At 45.8% G+C, this 23,784-nt stretch overlaps 1 protein-coding gene across 1 annotated transcript; it reads left to right on the top strand.

Annotated features, from left to right (window-relative positions):
• Window positions 1-1,341: 1,341 nt before the first annotated feature.
• fam53b (family with sequence similarity 53 member B) lies at window positions 1,342-21,895 on the top strand. Its single transcript, XM_084670817.1, is given in 6 exon segments — window positions 1,342-1,609; window positions 11,976-12,175; window positions 12,865-12,919; window positions 14,567-15,354; window positions 20,809-20,845; window positions 20,848-21,895. Coding segments are annotated over 5 exon segments (1,254 nt in total). The 5' UTR covers window positions 1,342-1,609; window positions 11,976-12,115; the 3' UTR covers window positions 21,162-21,895.
• Window positions 21,896-23,784: the final 1,889 nt, after the last annotated feature.

Raw genomic sequence — 23,784 nt, 5'->3', positions numbered from 1 at the left:
GCTCAATCAAACACTCAATCAATCAATACTGTTTGTCCTTTGTGGGCCAGGGTGGACGGTTTATTAAAACCCTTTGGCATTTAGGATTATTTGGCACCTCCAGGCATCTAGCCATCTGCCCTGTGGTCATAAAGCCCCCCTAATTGCACCAGGGCCTAGGTTTATTCTGTTCAGTATGGTGTGCATGTATAATTGATTAATACTGCCCCCTATGGTCTCATGAAACACAGCACAGAGAAAATTGTGTGATACTAATATGAACAGATGAAAAAAAATAGGACGATGTCTCTGAGGAGATAGCATTAACATCTGAAGCCTACAGACACGCTCACTTTGCGTTGTCAATGCTTTTAACTTTTGCTTCAAAATGAGAGGCTATATACCACCCTAAAATATTGCATCCAAGTGACCAACAAAGAGGCACTGTATGACTAAACAATATTGCTGCTTTAGCTGTCACATCACATAAGTTAATTCACTATAATGGATTGAAGTTAATATTGAGGCCTTGTAGGGGTGGGGTACCGAGGCTCACCCCTGGCAGACATCATTGTTAATCAGGGGGTAACATCTGCTGTGTGCCACTAATCTCTTTTAGCAGGGCAGACTGTCTGCCTACAAGGTTCAGACTGTCTGCTACTTGTGTTAAAGGACATCAAGGATTTGTCTCCCTCAATACATAAGGGAGGGAGAAAACTTGTAGGATACATAGCCAACCCCCTAACTTCATGTTTGAGTCATGCACCTCACACATTTTATGATTTGAGAACTAATGTATTTTAAATATGAACTTAAAAAACTACTCATTATTTAGCTCACTATTGTTAAGCTGCTTGAACGAACAAGTATTTCCGCAATTTGCCTTTGGAATTAATAAAATACCTACCTACCAATTATTAATCATTTAAACATTTTTCTGATATGAGTAATATTATTCATGTATACCTCTAGATATTCAAAACCCATTTACAAATCACACATGGCTGTATAATTATGACTACTTATGTACAACTACACCCTCTCAGCATGGTTCTGTAGGTGCCTGTGGCAAAACACAACAAATTGTTGCTTTCGATTACTGCGGAGCAGACTAGACCATGACTTGGGTAGAGGAAGGTTCATTGGCTATCCACAGCTCTAATAAAATAAGTGCGTTTTTATCTTTGCTTATAAAAAATGTCATACGTTGTACTATTTTATACAGTTGTACCCAGACGTGCGTGCTATCGAAAAACAATACACTCATAATTATATCTAATAAACAATCACCCCTATGACAATGGTTTTTCCCTTGAGTTCGCGCTGTCACAGATTGCAAACTTATTCATTCCCGTCGAGTGGATGTGGGAGTTACTTTCAGCTGCCTTGGTTCAGGCACTCCATGACCTGTTTTTGCAATCTTTACGTGAAAACCTGAAAATGGTCTGGCAGGCTTAACCACCAGTTGTGGGAATCAGGGAGGCATTGGACTTAAAAGATGCACAGCCTGATAATTGTGAGTTCTCTAGTTAGCCACTGTTTTTTTTGCTGGCAAATCATGATGATTTGCTAGTTAGTTCACAGAGTTCATTGCCATGTACAAACGAGGTTATTTCATGTTCGATGACATGTGAGTATTATGATGCTGCTCTGTATTTTGGCTTAGCTTCTGCATTGAGCCATAAAAATAATAATTTGAAAAAGTTTTTCTTGTACCCCATTTCTTTGTCTGACCGACAGAAGAACCTTAAAGCTGGAAAATACTAGTTTCACAACTTCTGTCTGGCAAAAGAAGGTTGTGTAGCTAACTAGACTGTAACTTAGCTAATGGACAGATACGTGCTTTAAGGAACCTCACCATGTACAGTACTGGATCATGTGTTTACAGTTTATATTGTTAGATGATGGAAATTGTTTCATTGTTCTATAAGCAAAAATAACTATCAAACTAACATGTCCTACCAAGTTTATAGTTGAATAATTTCCGATATGCCTTTGAACACTTGAGTATTCAACATAAATTTGCCACCTATATAAATAGCTAACTAATTAGTTAAAGAACAAGCTCGTACATTGAGCTGTAAGTATGGCTGCGCTTGTGCAGTGCTGTGGCAAGCTATTGGCTGCGCATAACAACTCGGGTAGCAGAGCGCTAGACTATTTACTAGGGAGACCATAGTTGGCTATCCACTAGTTATTACATAGTTAGTTGTCGAGAATGTTTTGCTTTGTTTCGTCCTACACTCAACCCACAAGCTTGGATTTGGACTTGCTTAGTAGTATGCAACTAAGCCAGTTGGGTCTGGAGTTGGCTTTACCCAGGTTGCTGCATTGCAGTCCTAGCCAGTCTTAGTCCAATGCAGTTCTAGTCAATCTTAGTCCATTGAAGTCCTAGCCAGTCTTTGTCGATTGCAGTCCTACCCACTCTTAGTCCATTGCAGTCTTATCCGCCAATCCAAACAGTGTCAGAGTTGGGTTATAGCAAGTGGTTGTACTGATATGCTGTTACAGGCCTTTTCCTTTGCATTTCATTCATGGTGTGGTAGGTTGAGCCTTTACTACAGCAATTGGTTAGGCCAGCTAGTGCCTTTTATATTACAATGCAGTTTCACTGGAATGTTGACAATCTTATTAGTATCCCCTACCGCTCAGGTTAGACTGTCATACTATTTAACAGAATCTTTCTCTATGGTGCAGCTCCCTAAGACAGAAGCTTTAAACTTGCTTGGGTTCAGTTAAACTGGACTGACCATATTTTCACTCTGTGATTGCACTGGTATTTTAACACTGTTAAACTTACTAGTTTTTTTTGTGATTGGACAGATAGACAGGACCAATGCATAAAACCATTACCGTGTTTTTCCGAAATAAAGCCGCGGTCTGTACCTAGGATGACCAGACGTCCGGATTTTGGCCAGAGAGTCCGGTTTTCCAGCCTTTTGTCCTGACCGCTGTTGCGTGTCCGTCTTTTCGCCATTTGTCCTCCTTTTTGACCCTTCCTGCCCACTGTCGCAATTTAACACTCGCAAAAGTTTTCCGATGCCAAAAATAAAGACCTCTTTCTAACTTATACCTTATAACAGCAGCAAAGATCAATATCATACCTTCTGTAAGCATTGTGCATTGTAACTAATGAAAAAACTAGCTACGTCACTAGGTCAATTACATTTACTACCATGCAACTGCATAGCCAGATACCTATCGTAACAACATTGTAGTTACAGAATTGCAATGTACGCTTCATTACGGTTTAGCAGTACAATTTATTACACAAGGGGTGTTAGGGAGGTGGGGTTATTCAGCGTTAAATGGATGTTACTGATGATCTTGAAGTCTTCAACTTCCCCCATACTGTGCCTTCTTACACTTTTGTGATAACCTAAAACACAAACACTTTTTTGATATTGCCATATAAATACATGAGCAATTCCTTTGTATGTATAATGTTTTAACTGACGGTATTGCTGTGTAGTTACTTGGTAGTAAAGGTCCCATGACATGAAAACTTCACTTTAGGAGGTTATTTAACATTAATATAAGTTCCCCAAGCCTGCCTTTGGTCCCCCATGTGGCTAGAAATTTCGATAGGTGTAAACCAAGCCCGGGGTATTATTCTCCGCCTTAGAGAAAATGAGAGCTCAACAAAGAGTATAGAAGCACAAGAGGCGAAACTCGGATGCTTTTATTTTAACAATCACAAGATGATGCTTTGTAGCGCGCCGCCAATGTGGAGAGAATATTCCAACTGGAGTTATTGGACAACAGCACAGATAATTACATACTAGCTAGTTATAGATAACGGATCATTTTATATATATTTTTGTGTTGACGTCAGCTAGCTAGCGTCGGCAGCTGTGTACCTAGCAAGCATTTGCAGCATTTGTATCGGTTAAAAGTACGTAGTTAAATATCAGCTAATATTCAACTGTAAAGTATACACCTTTTAAAGGACCCCTTGGTAGGTCAGCCTCTGCCGGGTAGAAAGGGACATTTTTAGAAAAAATAAAAAAGTTAACACCCACATTTAGTGGCAAAATCCATTGTTATGTCTACAAAATTATTTTAAATATGCGGTTTTGAAAATCCCTCTATTGTGATGTCACTATAGGGAAGGTTACCTCCCCTTTCTCTGGTTTGCCTGCACAGAGAACTTGGCCCACCAATGGAAAAACTAGCTACGGTTGAGTTAAGGTTTTTCCTCAAGACATTATGGCTTGCAAATGACCCAAGCATGGCAGTTAGCCCCGCCTCTGTTTTCCTCATAGCATTTAAAGCTACAGACACAGAAACGGCACATCCTGAGGAAAGCTCATTGTTAGACTGTTCGTAGTGGCTGTAATTCTGCACCAAGCCTGAATTTTGGGAAAGAGACTTCAGTTACAGTATCAAGGGACCACTAAGGCCTATATAAAAGCATCCAAAGACAGCATGTCATGGGATCTTTAATGTAACCCTTATGTAAAATGTTGAAATCCAAGGGATGGCCATGTTAAGACACAATTATTATTTAATACTCATTTCTATAAATTGTTATGTCTTCAGTGGCAGCAGAGACATGTCACATTTGATCTTAGCCCCATTGTAGTTAAGAGACATATCAGACATGCATATTCATGTGGACAACATTTCTCCAGAGCTGGGACAGTTTGGCTCAAAGGCATGTTTACAGACATCAACTAACCTTTTGTTCCAAACAAATGTATACAGTGCAAGTGATTATGTGCGCGAAACAGCAGGAGATTATGTAAACAGCAGGCCTTCTTTAAAAAGCTGGCGTCCTTTGCTGCTATGCATGGCCTTGCTGGGGCTTTGTGTTTATGATAAGTGGGCAGCTGCAACGCTTGTGAAACCATCTCTGTGCCCCAGACCCTCAATTCCAAAACCTATAGAAGCCTCCCATCTATGCACTCTTTTCACTCAACTTTATGTTGATCAGATCATCACACCCAGGCACCATAACCCTGAGTGTTCTTCACGTGTTTGTGGTCATTTCAGAAGTGGACAAATAGATTCAGTCTGTCTTTTCTTGTGTCCACAAGGTAATTTTCACATCATAATCACAGTCCTACTCTTGTATAGTTGGAGCAAAATCACCCCTTTTCAACTTAGTGAGCCAAATATGGATCAAGCTGAGACTTATGAAAGACATTTAGGCAGGCCTATTGCTCAGCACAACCCATGACTCTGGGACAGTTCCACTTTGAAGAACATGCATATGTTTTTACCATTGGGAGGTGAGCTGAGTATTGTCTTCTAAGGCACTAGTGATCACCAGCAGAAAGGCTCAAATCCCTAAATTGGATTTAATCGCCTGTTGTCTGGGCCTGTTGTCTCAGGTGGCAAGCAGACACAAGGATTACTGAGACGGCCTCAATCCCAAGATTGTTCACTATGTGACTAGGAGACCACAGATCCAACATCCTTATTTGAAACCTGGCTGGTTAACCTGGAATTGTTAACGAGAATTGAATGTATAGAATAGGCTATGTTCTTCCATAGTCAGCTGTGTTTCCCTATGATTTGTTTCTGTAGGGAGTCAGGTGGCTGAGCGGTTAAGGAATTGGGCCTCACAAGTCACAAGGTCGCTGGTTCAATTCCCGGTCATGCCAAATGACGTTGTGTCCTTTGGCAAGGCACTTGCTTGCTTTGGCAAGGACCCTACTTGCCTCGGGGGGAATGTCCCTGTACATTCTTACAGGGACATCCTGTGGCACTCGGTCACACCAAGTGATTCCTAGCATACGCTTGAGACAGCGGAGGATGTGAAAATGCTCCAGGAACTTCACATGACAAGTGACCCAGGCTTCACAACTGTAGAGGAGGGTGGTGATGCAAATGGCTTGATACACAGAGATTTTTGTATGGAGATATAAGTTATTGTTTTGACAAACAGTCTCCCAAATGCAACTGATGCTTGTTGGATTCTGTTGGATTCTTGTTGGATTCTGTTCTGATCTGAAGATGGATGAAATGAATGGGATGTTGTTGCTCCATTGACAGACTACCTCTGTTTTGGTGATGTTGATAGTCAGCCCCATCCTGCTGTAAGCCTTCACAGCTGCATCCAGGACAGCCTAAAGGTCTTGTGGAGTGTGAGCAATAAGAACGCAGTCATCTGCATACTGCTGCCCGAGGACCCTCACTCTGTGCAGCTTGGTGGTTGCTTGCAGCCTTCTGATATTAAAGAGATTACCATCTAGTCTATAGACTACTGTCACCCCGCTGTTGTCCTCAACTTCCTTATGGATAAGTTGGGTGACGCAAAGGAGGAAGATGTTAAAGAGCACTGGTGCTAGTACACACCCCTGCCTGACCCCTGTGCACACAGGAAAGGAGGCAGACTCTTGTCCTGCTATTGTCACCCTAGCATTCATACCATCATGAAACTGACGGAGGATGTTGACAAACTTGCTAGGGCATCCAAACCGGAGCAATATGTCCCACAGAAGGTCTCTGCACAGTGTCGAAGGCTTTGGAGAGGTCGACAAAAGCCAAAAATGTTGCTCCCTGCACTTTTCCTGAAGTTGCCTGGCTATGAAGACCATGTCGACTGTACTCCTGTTCTTTCTAAAGCCACACTATGATTCTAGGAGCAGTGACTATGTGATGTTGTTGAATAGCTTCTGCAGCAACACCTTGGCCAGGACCTTACTAGCAACAGCAAGGAGTGATATTCCACTGTGGTTGCCACATATGGTCTTGTCACCTTTGTTCTTGTATTTTGTGACAATTTTGGCATATCTCCATTGCTGTGGGATGTTTTCATCAGCCCATACTTTCATAATGTGTTGATGTAACGCTCTTGTACAGAAGTAAGTACCCTGTTTAAGCAGTTTTGCAGGAATATTGTCAATGCCCGGAAACTTGTTGTTCTTCAGGGAGCGGACGGCTGACAGAACCTCCAGGAAGGTTGGGTTAAGGTTGTCAATCGGTGGAAGTTCAGGCAGTTGATCGAGGATGGTGTGATCTGCTTCAGAGTCCTGATTCAGCAGGGTCTTAAAATGTTCAGCCCATCTCTCCAGTACACTGCTCTGGTCTTTCAGGACTCTGAGCCCATCTGCTGTTTTCAGGGGTGTAATGCAGTGGTTTGTTGGGCTGTTGATAGATTTGGCTGCATTGTAAAAGTTATGCATATAATTTCTATGAGTGAAATACTGGATATCCTGTCCCTTCGCTGTCCACCACTTGTTTCGCATTGTCCGCAGGGTCCTTTGCACTTCACGCCTCGCTCTCTGCCATTGCTATCTGGCGGTGCTCGATGAGGGTTTTTTCAGGGTTGCTTGGTGTGCTTTGTGCATGGCGTTCAGCAAGTTACGGATGGTGTCTGAGTTGTTGTAAAACCAGTCCTGGTGATTCTTGGTCTTATAGCCGATTGAGTGGGCTGCTGCTTCATGAAGGGCTGAGCTGATAGTGGTCCACTACTGTCTGTGGCATTCTCTCCACTAAGAATGAGCTCTAGCTTTTCAAGTTTTTCAGCCAGGGAACATCGAAACTCATTTCTTGTGCTGGTATCTTCCAGACGAGCGCAGTCTAAGCGTCTCCCACTGGACCCACGTTTCCACGTGGGGTGGCGTACGCGCATGTGGACTTTGGCCATGATCATCCGGTGGTCTGTCCAGCATTCTGCACCTCTCATGGCCCGGCACATGTGAACATCTTTGATGTTGCATCGTCTCATGATGACATAGTCAATCAGGTGCCAATGTTTAGAGCGTGGGTGCATCCATGATGTTTCATATTTGGTCTTTTGCTGGAAGATGGTGTTGGTTATGGTCAGGTTGTGCTCAGAGCAGAGAGTAAGTAATATCATGCCATTTGAGTTGGCCTGACCAATACCATGCCTGCCAAGCACTCCTTTCCATATCCTGTCACTCTGCCCCACCCGAGCATTGAAGTCCCCAAAAGGAGGATCTTGTCGGTCTTGGGGATCCGGTAGGGAGCCTCATCCAGTTACTGATGAGTCTTAAGCCTCAGTGTCGGATAGCAGGGTTGGCGCATACACACTAAGGAGTGTAGCAAAGCGGTTCTTCGCCAGGGGGGATACGGAGGGTCATCAGTCTTTCACTGATGCCCACAGGTGTTTCAGTGAGTCTTGGTAGCAGTGTGTTCCTGATGGCAGGTCCCACACCGTGCAGATGTTGTCCACCTAGGGGGTAGCCTTTCCAGAAGAAGGTGTAACCGGCCCCTTTCTCTATCAGCGAACTTTCATCAAGGAGCCTGGTCTCGCTAATCGCGGCAATATCGATGTTATAACGTCTAAGCTCATCCGCAATCAGTGCTGTTCTTCTGTGAGGTCTTTCGGTCCTGCCAAAGGAGTCCAGGAGAGTTCTCACATTCCATGTTGCCAGTTTTAGGTTTTGGGATTTATTTCTTCTATTTCGACCGCAGAAATGGAATGACCCGACAGCTGCGGTATCCTGTCCAGGTGTGAGTTGAGTGGGCATTTTTAAGGCCACCTTTTCTAGGCCCCTCCTCAGTTTTAGGTGAGCAGTGTGGTCCCTAAATAGGGGCTGCTCAGTCACACAGGGTGCTGCTGAGATCGGCTGCCACTGAGTCCCAGCTGATAGCGACCAATACCCTGTGCCGCTGACGTGCGGGGTTCTGACTAAAAAGCTCCCAGTCCATTCAAACCTGCTCCCATTGCCAGGAGGACCAGTTCCCCACTCAGGCTGCAGGAGGCTGCCTGGTCCTGGCTCTGTTTAGACCCGCCTATTGCGCACCGCCAGCGCATTGCTTTTCTGTCTGGGTCTGCTCCCTTAGCCTTGCCTCGAGAGGCTAACCCACAAGGCAGTGGAGCTTTTTACCAATAGCTGGGGCAGTGGTTGACGGGTGCCAGGGCGTGTTCACCTAATGGTGGGCCTACACACCACATCTCTGGGGTCCACTGCTGCTCTGAGATCCGCTGCAGTTTAGCCTGGGACCGCAGGGTACCCAGTTACCATGTGTGGCCGTGAGGAGGCACTTGGTGATGGAGAGGCTATGTACTGGCAGAGGAGACTTAGGCCGAATCCCAATACTCCCCCTTACCCCTTCCCCTTACCCCTTCCCCTTAGTTTTGCGCGTTCCCATGAGAGCTAGTGGTGTCCCAATACTATTTTTGAGCTAGGGGTAGGGCTAAGACTAAGGGGTATACACCCCTTAAAACCAAGTAAGATCGGGAGCTTACTTGAAACCTAGGGCTATGTGAATACTGCGCGACCGGCAACAATGGCGACCAGATCATCCAAACAGTCCGAATATTTTCGGCTTGATCAATTGAAAAAAATTATGACAGTCTTGTTTTGTGTTATATACAGTCCTGAACGTATATATTAGCAACCATTTTCCTAAATGAAACGTTTCTAAAAATCGCTAGTTTGGTACGCTAATGTTAACAGTGCTGAATTGCACAAAAGTCCCGCATTTCTTTGACTAGCATGTCTACAGTTTTAAGTAAACTCCATTAGCAGCAAATTTCATTTAATATCAGTGCATAACACTACTTGCTTTGGAGATATCGATACGTGCTAGATGACGTACCTGTAACCAAGTGGCGTCCCATTTCTTAGGGATATGTAGCCCTTACCCCTCAGTTTCGAGGCCCAAGGGCTAGGGGTAAACTAAGGGCTAGGGGTAAGGGGGATTCGACCTTACACTCCCGGATCCTCTTTTTTCTAGGGCTGTCCCCGACTAAGATTTTATTTTTAATGTAATTCCACTATTAAAAGCCTCAGACCACAGAGGAAGCGTGCAGCTCTAAAAAATTACCACAAAATGTTTGTGTGGCAACCCTTAATAAATGGTCATGTCACTGCTGTTGTCAGTCAGCCACAGCATAACACAACCATCCAGAGATGAGGAAGCGCTGCTCTGCTCTGCACCCCCCACACCCCTGTCCCTCCCCGAGAGATCAGTCCTCTCAGCTGTCATTATTGCTGACACCCTGACCCTGATAAAGGATTCTTAGTTGTCAGAACGTTTTCACAGATTACAGATAAAGGATTATGGTGGAGGGAGAGGCACTGGGTTATTTACAATAGTAACCACTTTTTTTTTGGCCATTTATTAAAAGCCCACTGAAGGACAGTAGGTGACTTGCAGTTTATCAACATCTCCAAATCACGAGACGTTGTTAGTGTGAATATCTGTGGAAACAGGACAGAATGTCTCTGACCAGCTCATCTGAGAGAGTTTCTAGGTATGCCTTGCCGTTTGTTTTACCTTCTCGTCCTTGCATGAGAAACTCCAAGTCCTTGCCAATGCCTACTCTTGTCAAGGAAAGAATTTCTCAAGGTACGTTTTTTTTCACCCTCTGAGCGCTCTTCTCTTTTATTCTGTCTGAACACTTTAAATGCAAAAGAAGTATTCAAATATACTGTATTGCCTTCTCTCCTCTCCTGTAGACCTTTCATTTGGGGAGTGTGTTCCGAATCACTGGACCTTCAGGGGATGGGATTTTTACTTGGTTTAACTTGTTCTTAATGTCATACATGCATAGAGCTATACAATGAATATAAGATATCCTAAATCTAGTCTACTACAATTTTTCTTGTTAGGCCACTTATTATTATGTGTCAGGTAGAGGTGTAGTGGAAATCTTTTCTACTCATTCTTGATCAGAGAACTTACTTGGTCTATTAGATGGTGTTTTAAAAAGCCATGTCCTCTAGGCGTTATCGCCATTATGGGTAATGTATTAATTGTGTGCGAGGCTACAGAATATCTCTGGTTGTCTCCGGTTGGGAACATGTTGCCATTTAGCAGTCACACACGTGATAAACTTGCTGCTCTATCTTATCTGTCCTATCTTTGTGCCTTAATGAAGCATATTTACACATGTAAATTCAGTCAAGAACATTGCATTGCTTTATGTATTTTCTCCTCTGGGGTTAAAAGGAACATTTGTGTTTTAAAAGGGGTCTTGGTTTCTTAGGTTGTTGTTGTGATGTTATAAGTGTTTGATAATGGAAATCATATGCTGCAAACATAGCCTGGCCCAGCGCAGTCAGCCACAGTATCTTGTGATTCAATTTTCTTTTTCTATATTTTCTTTGACATCTCTGATGTAATCTCTTTGTTTTCCCACGTTTCTCATCAATGGGACAACACGCTTTTGTCTCACGGACAACAGCACTCTTTCTCTCTCCCTCTCTCTCTCTCTCTCTCTCTCTCTCTCTCTCTCTCTCTCTCTTTCTCTCTCTCTTTCTCTGTTGTGTCATTTATTTGACACTTTCAGTCCACCATCACTCTACATTTATCCATCCACCCTTTTCTATCTCTGAAGTGTTGCTTTAATCAGACTCTGATTACGCTCCATAGATCCACATCTGGCACTAATCAGCTGGTTTGCATCCATCGATGCAGCGCTAATGTGCAAGGGGTTGTTTTGATAACCACAAGGTCATAGCGGTGCTATTCCGAGCCCCCGAGGATTCAATTACACAACTCTGACTTTGCTCTGCTACAATCCCCTATTCCTGTGGAACACTCGCGACTTGCGCTCTCTCGCTTTCTCATATGACCAATGATCACTAATGGACATTCAGTACAATAACATGGTTCAAATTACCAACTGTGATGGCATGTTGAGGAAATTGCATGGAAAGTTGTGAGGGAGGGCAGATAAAATCAAAAGTCCCAACTGTGAAAACAATCCTGTACGGGCCTAATGCCAACGCTACGCCTAGAAAACATTAAGTACAAGAAGTGCAATACTTGCTGACCCCAGAATTAAAGGAAAGTGTTAAACCACACTGACTTTCCACTGTGCTTTGCCCCAACTCTTGTAGCTAGCTGCAAGATACTTTTGCATGGTGGTGACTGTGCAGCTGGCTCAACCACCTCCAGTGCTCAGAGTTCTCTTTCTGAGCTGCCAGACACCTCACCAGAGTGGGTTGGGTCAATCTGGGGAGATGCTGGCTCCCTCAAAGTTCAGCTGTGTCCTGCTCAGCTCAGATGAGTTAACAGAACTGACAAATGTGTATAATTCTAATCCTTGCGTGTTTGTGTCTGCACAGGATTGGTTTGAGCTGTAAAGACATGCGTTCCTGGAGGAACCTGAGGTGGTTCTACAGATGAGGATCCGGCTGACTCTCACCATGCCCACCAAGATGGCCTCCGACCACGTTTGCATGCACTGGATCCAGTTGTGGCACAGATGTGTGTTGTCATGGTGATCATTTACAAGAAAACACTGGAAAAGAAGGGCACTGATGATGTAAGATCCTTAAGAGATTTGGGGCTGTAAGATGATTTCTCAGCAATCGTACTACGTAATACGTATCGGTTCATGAACTAGTCTTGAGTTTTTCTGCAGTTTGAGCCTGGTTAATCAGCAGCCAAATTAACCTGTGATTAAAGTTTGTGCATTTGATGTAATTCCCCAGTAATCGACTTAATTTCCCCAAAGTTGAGTTTGCTGAAAAACTTCAAGTATTGGTTTAGCAAATCCCAAGGAATTTTTGCAAAAGCTTTTGCATTATTTCAACATTAATCATTTGAGTGGGAAACACTGAATTCCCCCCTCCCCCAATTAGGAGTGATCGCATAATAATAAAAGCTTAAATTATTGCTGCAAGGGTGCATCATCTGGTTTGAATTTGGGCTGTGTGCCGTATATCGTCTCTGGCACAGGGTAAAGTCTGTCTACAGAGTCTCGCCATCTGTGGCTGCTACACATTTCCATACCGCACATACACTCCTTGTCCTGCATGCTTTTACAGACCCGTCTCTGTTGACTGCTTTTCCTGCGTAAAGAGCTGAAGGGAGGGGATACTGACAACTTCCTTGTTTTAGTTTTTTTTTGCTACACTTTTGAGCTTCTGTGTTGAGGGGACTTTTTGGTACTTGTCTGACAGTCAACTTTCAAGGATGTTTCTAACGTGTTTGTGTGTTCTCTCTCCATAGTGCCAGGCGCAGACCATGAGCCAGGGAACAACACTTTTCTCTTGCGGACTCATGGGTGAGTTAGTGCAGCCAAAGCTTCCTGTGACCTCCCTGTGTTGATTAGCAGTCCCGACCCAGTGACTTACCTCAGCCCCACTCCTTATGTTCTTATCTGCTCATAGTTGCCACTCTTTGGGCTTTATTCAACATTGCAAACTGGGGAGACGAACTACAAGTATGTGCTTATGGCACCTTTCAGCAGCTTGTTAGGAAGGATACGTTTGGTGACATGTACAGGTGCCGGGGGTGAGGGAATTGTCACTTCACAGTAAAAGGTAACATAATGGTTGATGGTGTTATGCCTAACAGGTGTTTCTTTTATGATGGCAATTAGTTTGTGTTTTAACATTTTGTAAAGACTTTCTTTTCTTGCCACATTCGACACTGCACCATATGCCTGCGGCCCTTTACACCATTTCAGAATCTGCCGAGTTGAACAGACTTTTTAACTTCATAAAATGTACTACAGAGGGGTCAAATGGATTTCAAAGAGAAGGAGAAAGAGCTTTAGGTGCGTGCCTGTCTTCTGTACTGGGAAAACAGACCAAAGCCCAATCTTGATTAGTATCCCCCGTTAACCCAGTGCCCATTCCCCGGCCAATTCGTAGATCAATAGGGAGTTTGTGCAAGCCTCAGCCTGGTGCTGGGTGCATGGGTCCCCATGCCTGACAGAGCACACCCACCACAGCATGTTAGCTGTCTTGCACAGTGCCTTTTGTTCTCCCCTCAGCTCCTCCGACCAAAGGCATTTTTGGGATTTTTGTTTTCTGACCTCCAATAGGAAAAATCATTTCTCCTCCTCCGTACCAGGCGTCAGCCCAGCTCAGCCCAAAATGTGTCGTTTGTATAACAAGGTCCCCCTCTCTCTGTAAATCTAGTCTAAAAGAGAGAGTCATCCATCTAGTGTGACCACAGCACCTGTAGCACAGCACAGAAACGGGGGGGAATGGGGAGTTGCTGGATGATAGCTGTACCTCTGTGCAGTTGCAATGTTACAGTTGTGTGTGGCAGCTTGCAGCCAGGTTACCGATTTGGAACTGTGCCTGTTTTCTCTGATATAAAGCCTGTAGGCTGTCTGCTATCAACACCTCCCCTCAGGGGCGATTGTCAAGAGGCCAAGTATGTCTTTGGTTGTTTGGAACAGCTTGGGGAGGTCAGACATTGAGCTGTGTTCCCCCAATCTGCTGACAGATCCCTCTTCTCCAAGAAGTGCTTCAGTCCTCCAGGTGTAATGCATACAGTACAATGGAGTACCAGCACCAAAATCAACACTCTTGTAAAGCAGGGTAGCCCTGAGCTCTCTCCTGCTCAGTGTCTTTGTCTCACTTTGTTTCTCAGAGCAGGGTGCTGTGTGTGCTGGATGTTTCCACACCACAGCCTCCACAGATGTTGGAGGGCTCGAGTGCAGTAGGCCTCCCCAGGTCATGGCAGAGAGCCATTCACCAGGAACTGCTGTTCCTGGGGCTTATGTCTGGCTCCCAGCCTCTCTATTCTCAGAAGAGAATGGTTCTCAGGGGACGTCTGCTGGAACTTCATGCCTGAAGGGTTCTTCTGAGATTTTACAGATAAAAGGGGAAAGCTTAAATACATAGAGAGGGGGGCCTGTTTGTTTTAAATGTTTAACAGTTTTTTTTCTAATGGCGGCTACCGGTGGTGTTTGCAGAGACGGGAAGGTGGCGAGACGTGGGCAGGGGCTGCGCCATGCAGCAGAAGGCTGTGGGCTCCAGTCTGGAGAGCCTGTGGGACGCGCTGCCCGAGGCCCACCAGAGACACACTCACTGGGGGCTGGAAGTGGGTGCCAACTCGGGCGCCATCAGCAGCCTCCTGCAGGACTTGAGCCTGACCGAGGCCGCCACCCCCTCTTCCTCCACCACCGCTCCACCCAGCAAGCGCCAGTGCCGCTCCCTGTCCTGCTCGGACGAGCTGGGGGGCTGGCGCTCCAGCTGGCGTCCTCAGGGATCGCGGGTGTGGACGGCGGTGGAGAAGAGGCGCTGCCACAGCGGGGGCAGCATCCAGCGTGGCCTGGCCGGGGGGCTGCACCAGGCTGACTTTCCAGCCATGCAGCGCAGCTCCAGCTTCAGCCTCCCCGCCCGCTCCAACACCCTGGAGCTGCCCTGCTTCGCCCAGGCTGGCTGCCCCCCTTCTTCCTCCTCCTCCTCCTCCGTCGGTCTCGGACCCTCCTCCTCCTTCTCCCCGTCCTCCTTGGAACCCCAAACCCAGGCTTTTTACCTCTCCCATGAACAGATCTTCCCTCAAGAGCTCCCCGGGCCTTCGCCGCCCAGCTCCCCAGAATCCACCCCCGAGCTGGAGCGCCGTGCGGGGCAAGGGGGACTGGCACGGAGCCGCTCGCAGCCCTGCGTCCTCAACCACAAAAAGATTGGCATGAAGCGGCGGAGACCAGCCGACACACACAAGCAGAGGCCTTCCCTGGATCTGGCCAAGATGACCCAGGTCAGTACAGCAGGGTTGGAGATCATGGTTCATTAGCACCGGGTTAAAAGAGTCTTGTTCTATCAAACAAACATGAGCCTGTTAGTCATGTTTCATATACAAAGGATATGAAAAACCCTGGCATCGACATGAAACACACTTTAAAATGCAGACAGTAAAGCCTTTGTTCTCCAATTTAGCCATAGGAGAAAGACATCATCTGGTACAAACTTTGTCTGTTTAAAGATAACCATCCAACAACTCACCCTCATCTCCCAAAGCATTGCAGTTGAGTCAGTGAGTGTACAGGTTATGTACACTGTGTGTAAAGTAAAGTCACCTTCAGACTGTTCCCTCAAGGTTGAGATGTCCCTCACAGTCACTCTATGGGCCTGATCACAGGTTTAGGGACAGCAGTGTACAGGGAAACAGACATTTAGCTGGCCTGGCCAATCAGCTGTTAGGAGGGACACAAGTTGTAGGTCACTTTAGTCTTTGTTGAAAAAACAATTTAAAAGCTCAAGCCAGTGTGTGTGCTTAAGTCTCAATCCACTTCATTTGAAAGTGTCCCTGCTGGCGATATAAAGACGATTCTGTTCATATCAAGTCCAGGGTCACGCCTTTCTCAGCAATTGTTTCCTTTCATTGAAGAAATCCTTAGCTAGATGGTCTAACGAGGCCAAGCAAAGTATCTTACCAGAGACACAGGCACACAACTCAGTGTTTCCTCTAGGATATTGTTTTGCAGTGGGGGAAGGTCCCCCCCTCGCCCCAGCCAAAACAACCATTTCCCCGAAAGAAATAAAGTTAGCCTACTTACACCTTACACTCAAGTATGTTCTAAATGGCATAAATGCTACCAATTAATAATTCACATAACAGCTTATTGTTAATCGTCAGTGGCCTAGCCTATCGATTAAGGTAGGCCTCTCGGAAGCATGTACACTGTCTGCTTCATTTGATCTTGATAGGCGAAGCATTATGTAGCAAATAATAACAATATACCCACTATTTATTAATTAAAACTACTTCAGCATAATAACGCACCTAAAATACAAACGTGAGCAATGGCAGCAATCACTATCGAATCAACAGACAAAATTTTGCTGGCAGGAGAAGAATACAAACAACGAATATCACCAATTAACTTAATTTAGATTTGCAAGAACTATACACTAATACAATAACAGGCTTAAATGAACTGACAACATAAGTTATACGACTTACAGTTCTTAAGGATGCACGCACACAATCTCAACTGCGCTGTGAAGCGCGTGTCCGTGCTATTCTCCGACATGCAATCGCGGCTGATAGACGGCCTAAATTTTAGACCTGCACCTATAGAGAAGAGGGTGGGTGTACTTTCACCCCAAACAAGCCTTAACCCCACTGAGGGACAGACCTCTGAATCCACCTGTGGATCTGTCTTTGGTGGTGTCCGACATGACACCTGTCAACAGTTTGAGACTACAACTGTTTGGCTTCCGTTACTATGACGATGCCTCAACCCCGAGACGCCATATCTCTGAGGCTTTACTCTTCTCAGAAGGGTTTATCCACACAAGCACTCATACACACATCCTCCCTGTCACACAAACACACAAGGCCGCAAACGTTTACAGGCTTTGGCCTGTATGAGAGAGTCACTCAGAGTTCAACTGTGCACCGGCCCACACCCACCACGACACACACGCACTCACAATCAGCCCTGGTTAGCAGGAAGAAAGGAGTATTCCACTCAGGGAAACAAAACAGTTTTCATTGCGAGACTTAAGAGGTCTCAGTTTGTTAAGAATGCATATTTCCTGCTGTTCATCATGCAGGGCCCCAGTCCATCTCCATTGTTGTTTGTGTCATCCTTCTGGGATTCAAGTCACCCTTAACCCTTACCTCCTCCTGGACAAGCTTTACATAGTATCTACACAGGAAATAATGCACTTTGACAGCATCAATATGATTATTCAAATAAATCTTTATTAACATTTACATGTATTCATTTAGCAGAAGATTTTATCCAAAGCAACTTCCAAGACAGAGCTTTACCAAAATGCATAGGTCACTGATCATAACAACGAGCTAGCCCCAAAATTGCGGGTAGCCAAAACATAAAGCATACATTGTGAAAAAACTAATAAGTGCCAAAGGCCAGAACCACAAGAGCATGTAGTTAAACAAGTACAATTGAACAACATGAACCTCAGAAGTGCAAGAGTGTACCTGTAGAAAAAACAAGCAACAATAATATATTTCACTGCGAGTACAAGAATATTTAATCAGTTACAACTAACCAACAAGTACAACAAGTCTCTCAATAAGAGTCATTTGTGATCCTGGAGGAAACTAACATCAGGTCCAGCAGATAATTCCTAAGTACCGTTGTACTCCCGGAACAAGTGCGTCTTAAGCCTTTTCTTGAAGGTGGGTCAGTGTCTCTGATGGAGGTGGGGAATTGATTCCACCAGTGGGAGGCCAGACAGGAGAAGAGCTTGTGTTTGGCACTCTTGAGCGTTGGGACCACCAGACGGTTGTCAGAAGAAGACCGTAGGTGGCGGGTGGGGGTATAAGGCTGGGAAGAGACTTGATGTAGTTGGGTGCAGTCCCATTCACCGCTCGGAAGGTCAGTACCAGGGTGTTGAATTTGATACGGGCCGTGATGGGAAGCCAGTGGAGGGAGATGAGGATCAAAACTTTATATCAGCACAAAAAGTCCAAATGTTTGTTGACATTTCCCATCTCGTATCCAGTGGCTTTGGTTTAGAACCGAGGCTCAGAGGAAAATCGCTTCCAGAACTCACAAGTGGGGTGGATGGGAGGAAGGGGGAATGTGAAAGTCAGGAAGTGGAGCAGAGATTATAGATTGGCTGGGGGGGTGGTTGAGTGTAGAGTAAATAGTTATTGATCTCCGTAAATTCTGCTCATGAGCTATTGATAAGCCACCATCAACCCGGGGGACTTAAGGTCATTATGGATGAGATCTGTGCCTTTGCTCTTGGGCTCTATTTCACTCCACTTCACCTCCCTGGATCCCCAGGCAGTAAAGAAGCCGAAGAGGGAGAGTGGGGGGGGGGGGGGGGATCAGCCTGATAACTAGTAAACTCCTTCCACTTATCTCCTGTTTTTTCACATTTACATTTATTCATTTAGCAGACGCTTTTATCCAAAGTGACTTCCAACAGAGAACTTTACAAAAGTGCATAGGTCACTGATCATAACAACAAGATAGCCCCAATATTGTGGGCAGCCAAAACATGAAGCATACATTGGGAAAAACCAAATAAGTGCCAAAGGGAAGAACCATAAGAGCATGTAGTTAAACAAGTTACAATTAAACAACATGAACCTCAAAAAGTGCAAGAGTGTACCTGTAGAAAAACAATCAACATTAAAATATTTCACAGCGAGTACAAGAATTTAAATCCGTTACAACTAACCAACAACAGCAACAAGTCTGTCAATAAGAGCCATTGTGATCCTGGAGCATAGCATCAAGTCCAGCAAATCATTCCTAAGTACCGTTGTACTCCCGGAACAAGTGCGTCTTAAGCCTTTTCTTGAAGGTGGGGAGATAGTCAGTGTCTCTGATGGAGGTGGGGAGTTGATTCCACTATTGGGGGGCCAGACAGGAGAAGAGCTTGTGTTGGGACCGGGTGCTCTTGAGCGGTGGGACCACCAGACGGTTGTCAGAAGAAGACTGTAGGTGGCGGGTGGGAGTGTAAGGCTGGAGGAGAGACTTGATGATCGGGTGCAGTCCCGTTCACCGCTCAGAAGGTCAGTACCAGGGTCTTGAATCTGATACGGGCCATGATGTGTAGCCAGTAAAGGGAGGAGAGGGGTATCATGGGAGCGTCTGGGTAGGTTGAAGACCAGGCAGGCTGCTGCATTTTGAATCCTCTGGAGAGGGCGGGTTGCGCATGCTGGGAGACCGGCGAGCAGCGACTTGCAGTAGTCCAACTTTGAGAGGACAAGTGCTTTGACTAGCAGCTGGGTGGAATGCTCAGACAGGTATCTCCTGATCTTCCGGATGTTGTAGAGGGTGAATCTACACGACTGGGAGACAGCAGCAATGTGGACTGTGAGGGAGAGCTCGTCCATGGTAACCCTGAGGTTCCTGGCAGAGGATGAAGGGGTCACCGTCGCAGATCCCAGGGTGATTCAACCACTAAAACTAAGTTCAAATAGTCAATATCCTATTTGTTGACAAACACTTGGAGATTTTGTGCTGATATAGTTTTGAGTTTGAGCAAGACCAGCAAGGATTATTAGTTTGTTACACACTTTGTCTCAGGGCCTGTTATCCAGAGTGAAGCAGTAATGAAAGGGCCAGACTGGGCTAGACAGTACTGGGGCACAGGTCATACTGGTGTTTGAGGAATGGGCCTGGAGATTGGAAGCTGAGGAACAGCAGAAAGATCTGCTTTGATCTCCAGCAGCTCTGACATGGGCCTTCCTCTGCTGTCGGGGCTGCTAGAAGAGAGAAAATCAGCTTCAAGTCAGCATTTCCTTTTCTCTTTCAGACTGTTCATCTTCTGCATACTGTTCCCAGCTCAGTTGTATCCTGGGCGGGCTTGTCCGTCCGCTCAAGATACAGACATGGCGTGTGTGTGGTTAAATACCCACCCGTGAGTGTAACCCCATTACGTAAAAGGCATGGTAGCACAGGTGAGGTTGTCGGTGGGGGTGAGATGTGGAGGGCCCCCCTGTTCTGTAAAGATCTTCTGGCTCCCCTCCAGAGGTCAAACATCAGGGACAGCTGCCCTGGCCTCCTGGCCACCTGTCCAGAAAGCAGGGGGGCGTCAGTGATCCAGGCTCCAGCGAACGGCACCAGCTGTCGAGAGGCCCGACACGCCTTCTGTGCCGCTGGCACGTGGATTTACCAGAGGAATTCACATGGCGCCCCAGATGTATGCGCTCATTGTGCACCGCCAGTGGCAGGGCTGTGCAGTCCAGGGGCCAGCGTGACATGAATGATGGCCCCCACCCCCCCACTCACTGCCTAAGTCTCTCTCTCGCTGTCTCTCTTAATATCTGTCTTTCTCTCTCGTTATTTCTACCTCCCTTTCCCTTCTTGCCACCAGTTGCTCTCCTATGTTAAAATGTTTTATTAATTAATTCCACTTTCTGTCATTTTTTTGGTTTGTATGGTTCTGATCTCATAGCCAGCAATGTACTGTAACTCAGTTGGTCTTCTATACTGTTCACAAAACATAGTGGCCTGATGTATTAGCAGGATATGTGGTTAGCAGAGGGCCTGTGTTCAGCTCAGGGGTCTGACAGGGAGAGGATTGATGACCAAATATTCCATCACCACGGAGATCGATTGGCGGAAACTGCCAGTAGTACAATATTTGTTAGGTTTCCATTCCTGTTTTCGACTCATTCCAGTCCAGCGATTACACTTGTTGACTTGGGTCTGGGATTGTGTTTCTGTTTGGTACATGAAAAGTCTAAACCAGATCTCTTTACATTGATCCACAGAAACTCCAGAATTTCCATAGCCTTAGTTGCCCTGGGATCACGGGGAAGACTGCTGCCAGTCAAGCCAGGTTACACCCATCGCCAGGAGCTCCACCCAGTACCAGACAGACTCCCAACCTCCAAGCCACCAGGGATCAGACCTACCTCCAGACACCAAAGAGGATGGTGTCATGCTGAGCACCAAGTCATGCCCCACCATCGAGGACCTGGACCCGGACCCCCCAGGCCACCATGACGTGACAGTGGGGACGACCAATGGCAAGGAGCGTGAGCCAGTATGGACGGGCTTATGCAGCACCAGAAGAGATCAGTTGGGGGGCGAGCTTGACATTGAGCAGATTGAGAGGAACTGAACCCCTACCAAGTGCCCTCAGGGTGGGGGGGGGGGGGGGTATAGGAAGAAGAAAAAACACGGAAATAGTCATAAAGGATTAAGTGGAATAGCTAATGGGGCTAGTGCCTAGACACCTGCTTTGACTGTGAACACTGTGGAGACGATGGAGAGCATTGAGAAGGATCCCAGAGTGTCTCTCGCTGGGCCTGTGTGCACCCTCCCACCCGCCTTTGTCAAATATCATGTCTCTGTATCTCAAGAGCACAGATTGGAGACACACACATGCTCTGGAGGGGTGTGGGTGGGGTACAGAAGAGCTGGGAAAGCTCTGTTGTTTTGACTTCTTAAAGCATTTCTCTGTTCGCCCTGATTACCTGTACTTGGATATGGAGAGGATACACAGCAGGCTTGTACAAACTCTCTACACCTAGGGACAGCAGATGTTTCTGGTGACGTTCTTCAATAGTACACAATGGGTACATGACAATGTGCATGGAGACTACTTTGAGAGCTGCTGTAGATTCCTTTGTCTAATTGTAAATGCACAGACACCTGCAGCCTGAAGTGTGCCACTGGGGCTTAACATCAACAGACTATAACATTTGGGCTACCAACATCTTTCTCCTCTCCGTTTGAGATAACATTAGTGATGGTAAAAGTGTTTATATTCTTTCTTTTTACAGTTTGTAAATGCAAAAGTATGTAAAACATGAACATATTTCTTTACAAATAAACACAGCTTTATGTGTGCCATTTGTCAGATCCTGTCATTTTTGTTCCTTTTTCCGATTAGTAAATAACTTTTTCTCAGCAAGTCATAGATGTTTGAGAGCAGATACAGTATTGCCCTTGGAGGGCTTAGGATAACAAACACAATGTTCTCTTGAAAGTTATTGTTTGACTAGTAGTTAAGACAGTACTGTAGTGTGACCCAGTTCAGTGGCAGGAAGCAGCAGTCTACCAAAGGAGCCTTGGTGGATACACTTTGATGACCCTGCGTTTGTGTGCCGAGACAGTGGGGGAGTCAACAGTCAGGCCAGGGACAACAACCTGGGTTAGGAAGTTCTGTTCCTGTTAAATGGCGGCTGGGGTGAAGTGGTGGAGCGGTGGTTCACCCCAGAGACCTCTCTCACAGCCTCCCTCCCTCTGCTGGGAAACAAAAGGGCTTTGAGGAGCACCGTGACGTGAGAGGTGGCTGTGAATGTGGGCCATGTGTCAGGGCTACTGCCGCTGCTTTCTGCTACTCTCTTTGCTTCCCCTCCCTTTGTGAATCTCTGTCTCTCTGCTCTATCTTCTATATTTATCATCTCTGCTTTCTTGTTTCTCTGCTCTCTTTCTCTCTCCTCGACAGCTGCATGTCGCCAGGGCTTAAGGGGCCTGGCTTCGTAGTTCAGACTTGCCATAATGTCAGTCATTCCTCAAATGTGTGAGCTACAGTACATCTTCGCTTCAATGAAACAGACAAGAGACAATTTAACGAGAGGCTGACATGCTATGTTACCCTAGGCTTGAATTCACACAGAACAACTGTTGGCTTGATCTTTATGTAAAAACAATTATCTTTAATTAATTGGATTATATTGTAATCCAGATTTTTTAGGACCAGTGCACAGGTCCAATTCAATTCCATTTATTTCTCATGTACAGGATACACAAATATACAGGTACAGTGGCTTTTCTGCCGCTGAGCTACCTACAATATTGCAGTTTTTAAATAGTCAAATAGTACGGACAAAAATAACAATAAAAATAATCATAAATGAAAAAGTAATGATGTGCAGGAATTAGAAGGGAGGTCTGTTCAGGAGCCTGATGGCCTGGAGATAGAAGCTGTCTTGTAGGGAGGGAAGTTTACCTCCTGTGATGCGCTGCGCTGACCATACCACCCTCTGAAGTTCTTTGCGGATCAGCTCAGTGCAGTTTTTCATACCAAGCAGTGATGCAACCAGTCAGGATGCTTTCTATGGTGCAGCTGTAGAAGGACTTTAGGATGGGGGGACTCAGGCCGAACTTCCTCAGTCGTCTGAGGTGGATGAGGCGCTGTTGGGCTTTTTTCACCACATGTTTGGTGTGTGTGGCCCATGTCAGGTCCTCTCCAATGTGAACATCGAGGAACTTGAAGCTGGTGACCCTCTCCACTGCCGCTCTGTCGATGGTTATGGGGAGTGCTCCCCCCTCTGCTTCCTGAAGTCCACAATCAGCTCCTTGGTTTTGCTGACATTTAGGGAAAGGTTGTTCTCCTGGCACCAGTGTGTCTCGTTGTCACTGGAGATAGGCCTATCACCGTTGTATCATCAGCAAACTTGATGACCATGCTGTTGGAGTGTTGGAGTGTGGCCGTGCAGTCATGGGTGTACAGGGAGTACAGGAGGGGACTCATCACACAGTCTTGTGGGGCTCCCGTATTTAGAGTCAGTGTTGTAGAGGTGGTGTTGCCCATTCTCACTGACGGCGGTCCGACAGGAAGTTGAAGATCCAGCTGCCTAGGGATGAGTATAAGCCAAGGGCCCTGAGTTTGGTGTCTAGTCTGGCAGGGATTATGGTGTTAAAAGCTGAGCTCTAGTCCACAAACAGCATTCTCACATAGGAGTCCTTTTTGTCAAAATGGGAGAGGGCAGTGTGCAGTGCCATGGCAATTGCAT

Source organism: Hypomesus nipponensis, chromosome 13 (genome assembly GCF_054491055.1).
Source record: "Hypomesus nipponensis isolate SF chromosome 13, ASM5449105v1, whole genome shotgun sequence".
Classification (NCBI taxonomy): domain Eukaryota; kingdom Metazoa; phylum Chordata; class Actinopteri; order Osmeriformes; family Osmeridae; genus Hypomesus; species Hypomesus nipponensis.
Note: the sequence above shows the minus strand (reverse complement) of the source record. Positions and strands in the feature narration are given on the sequence as shown.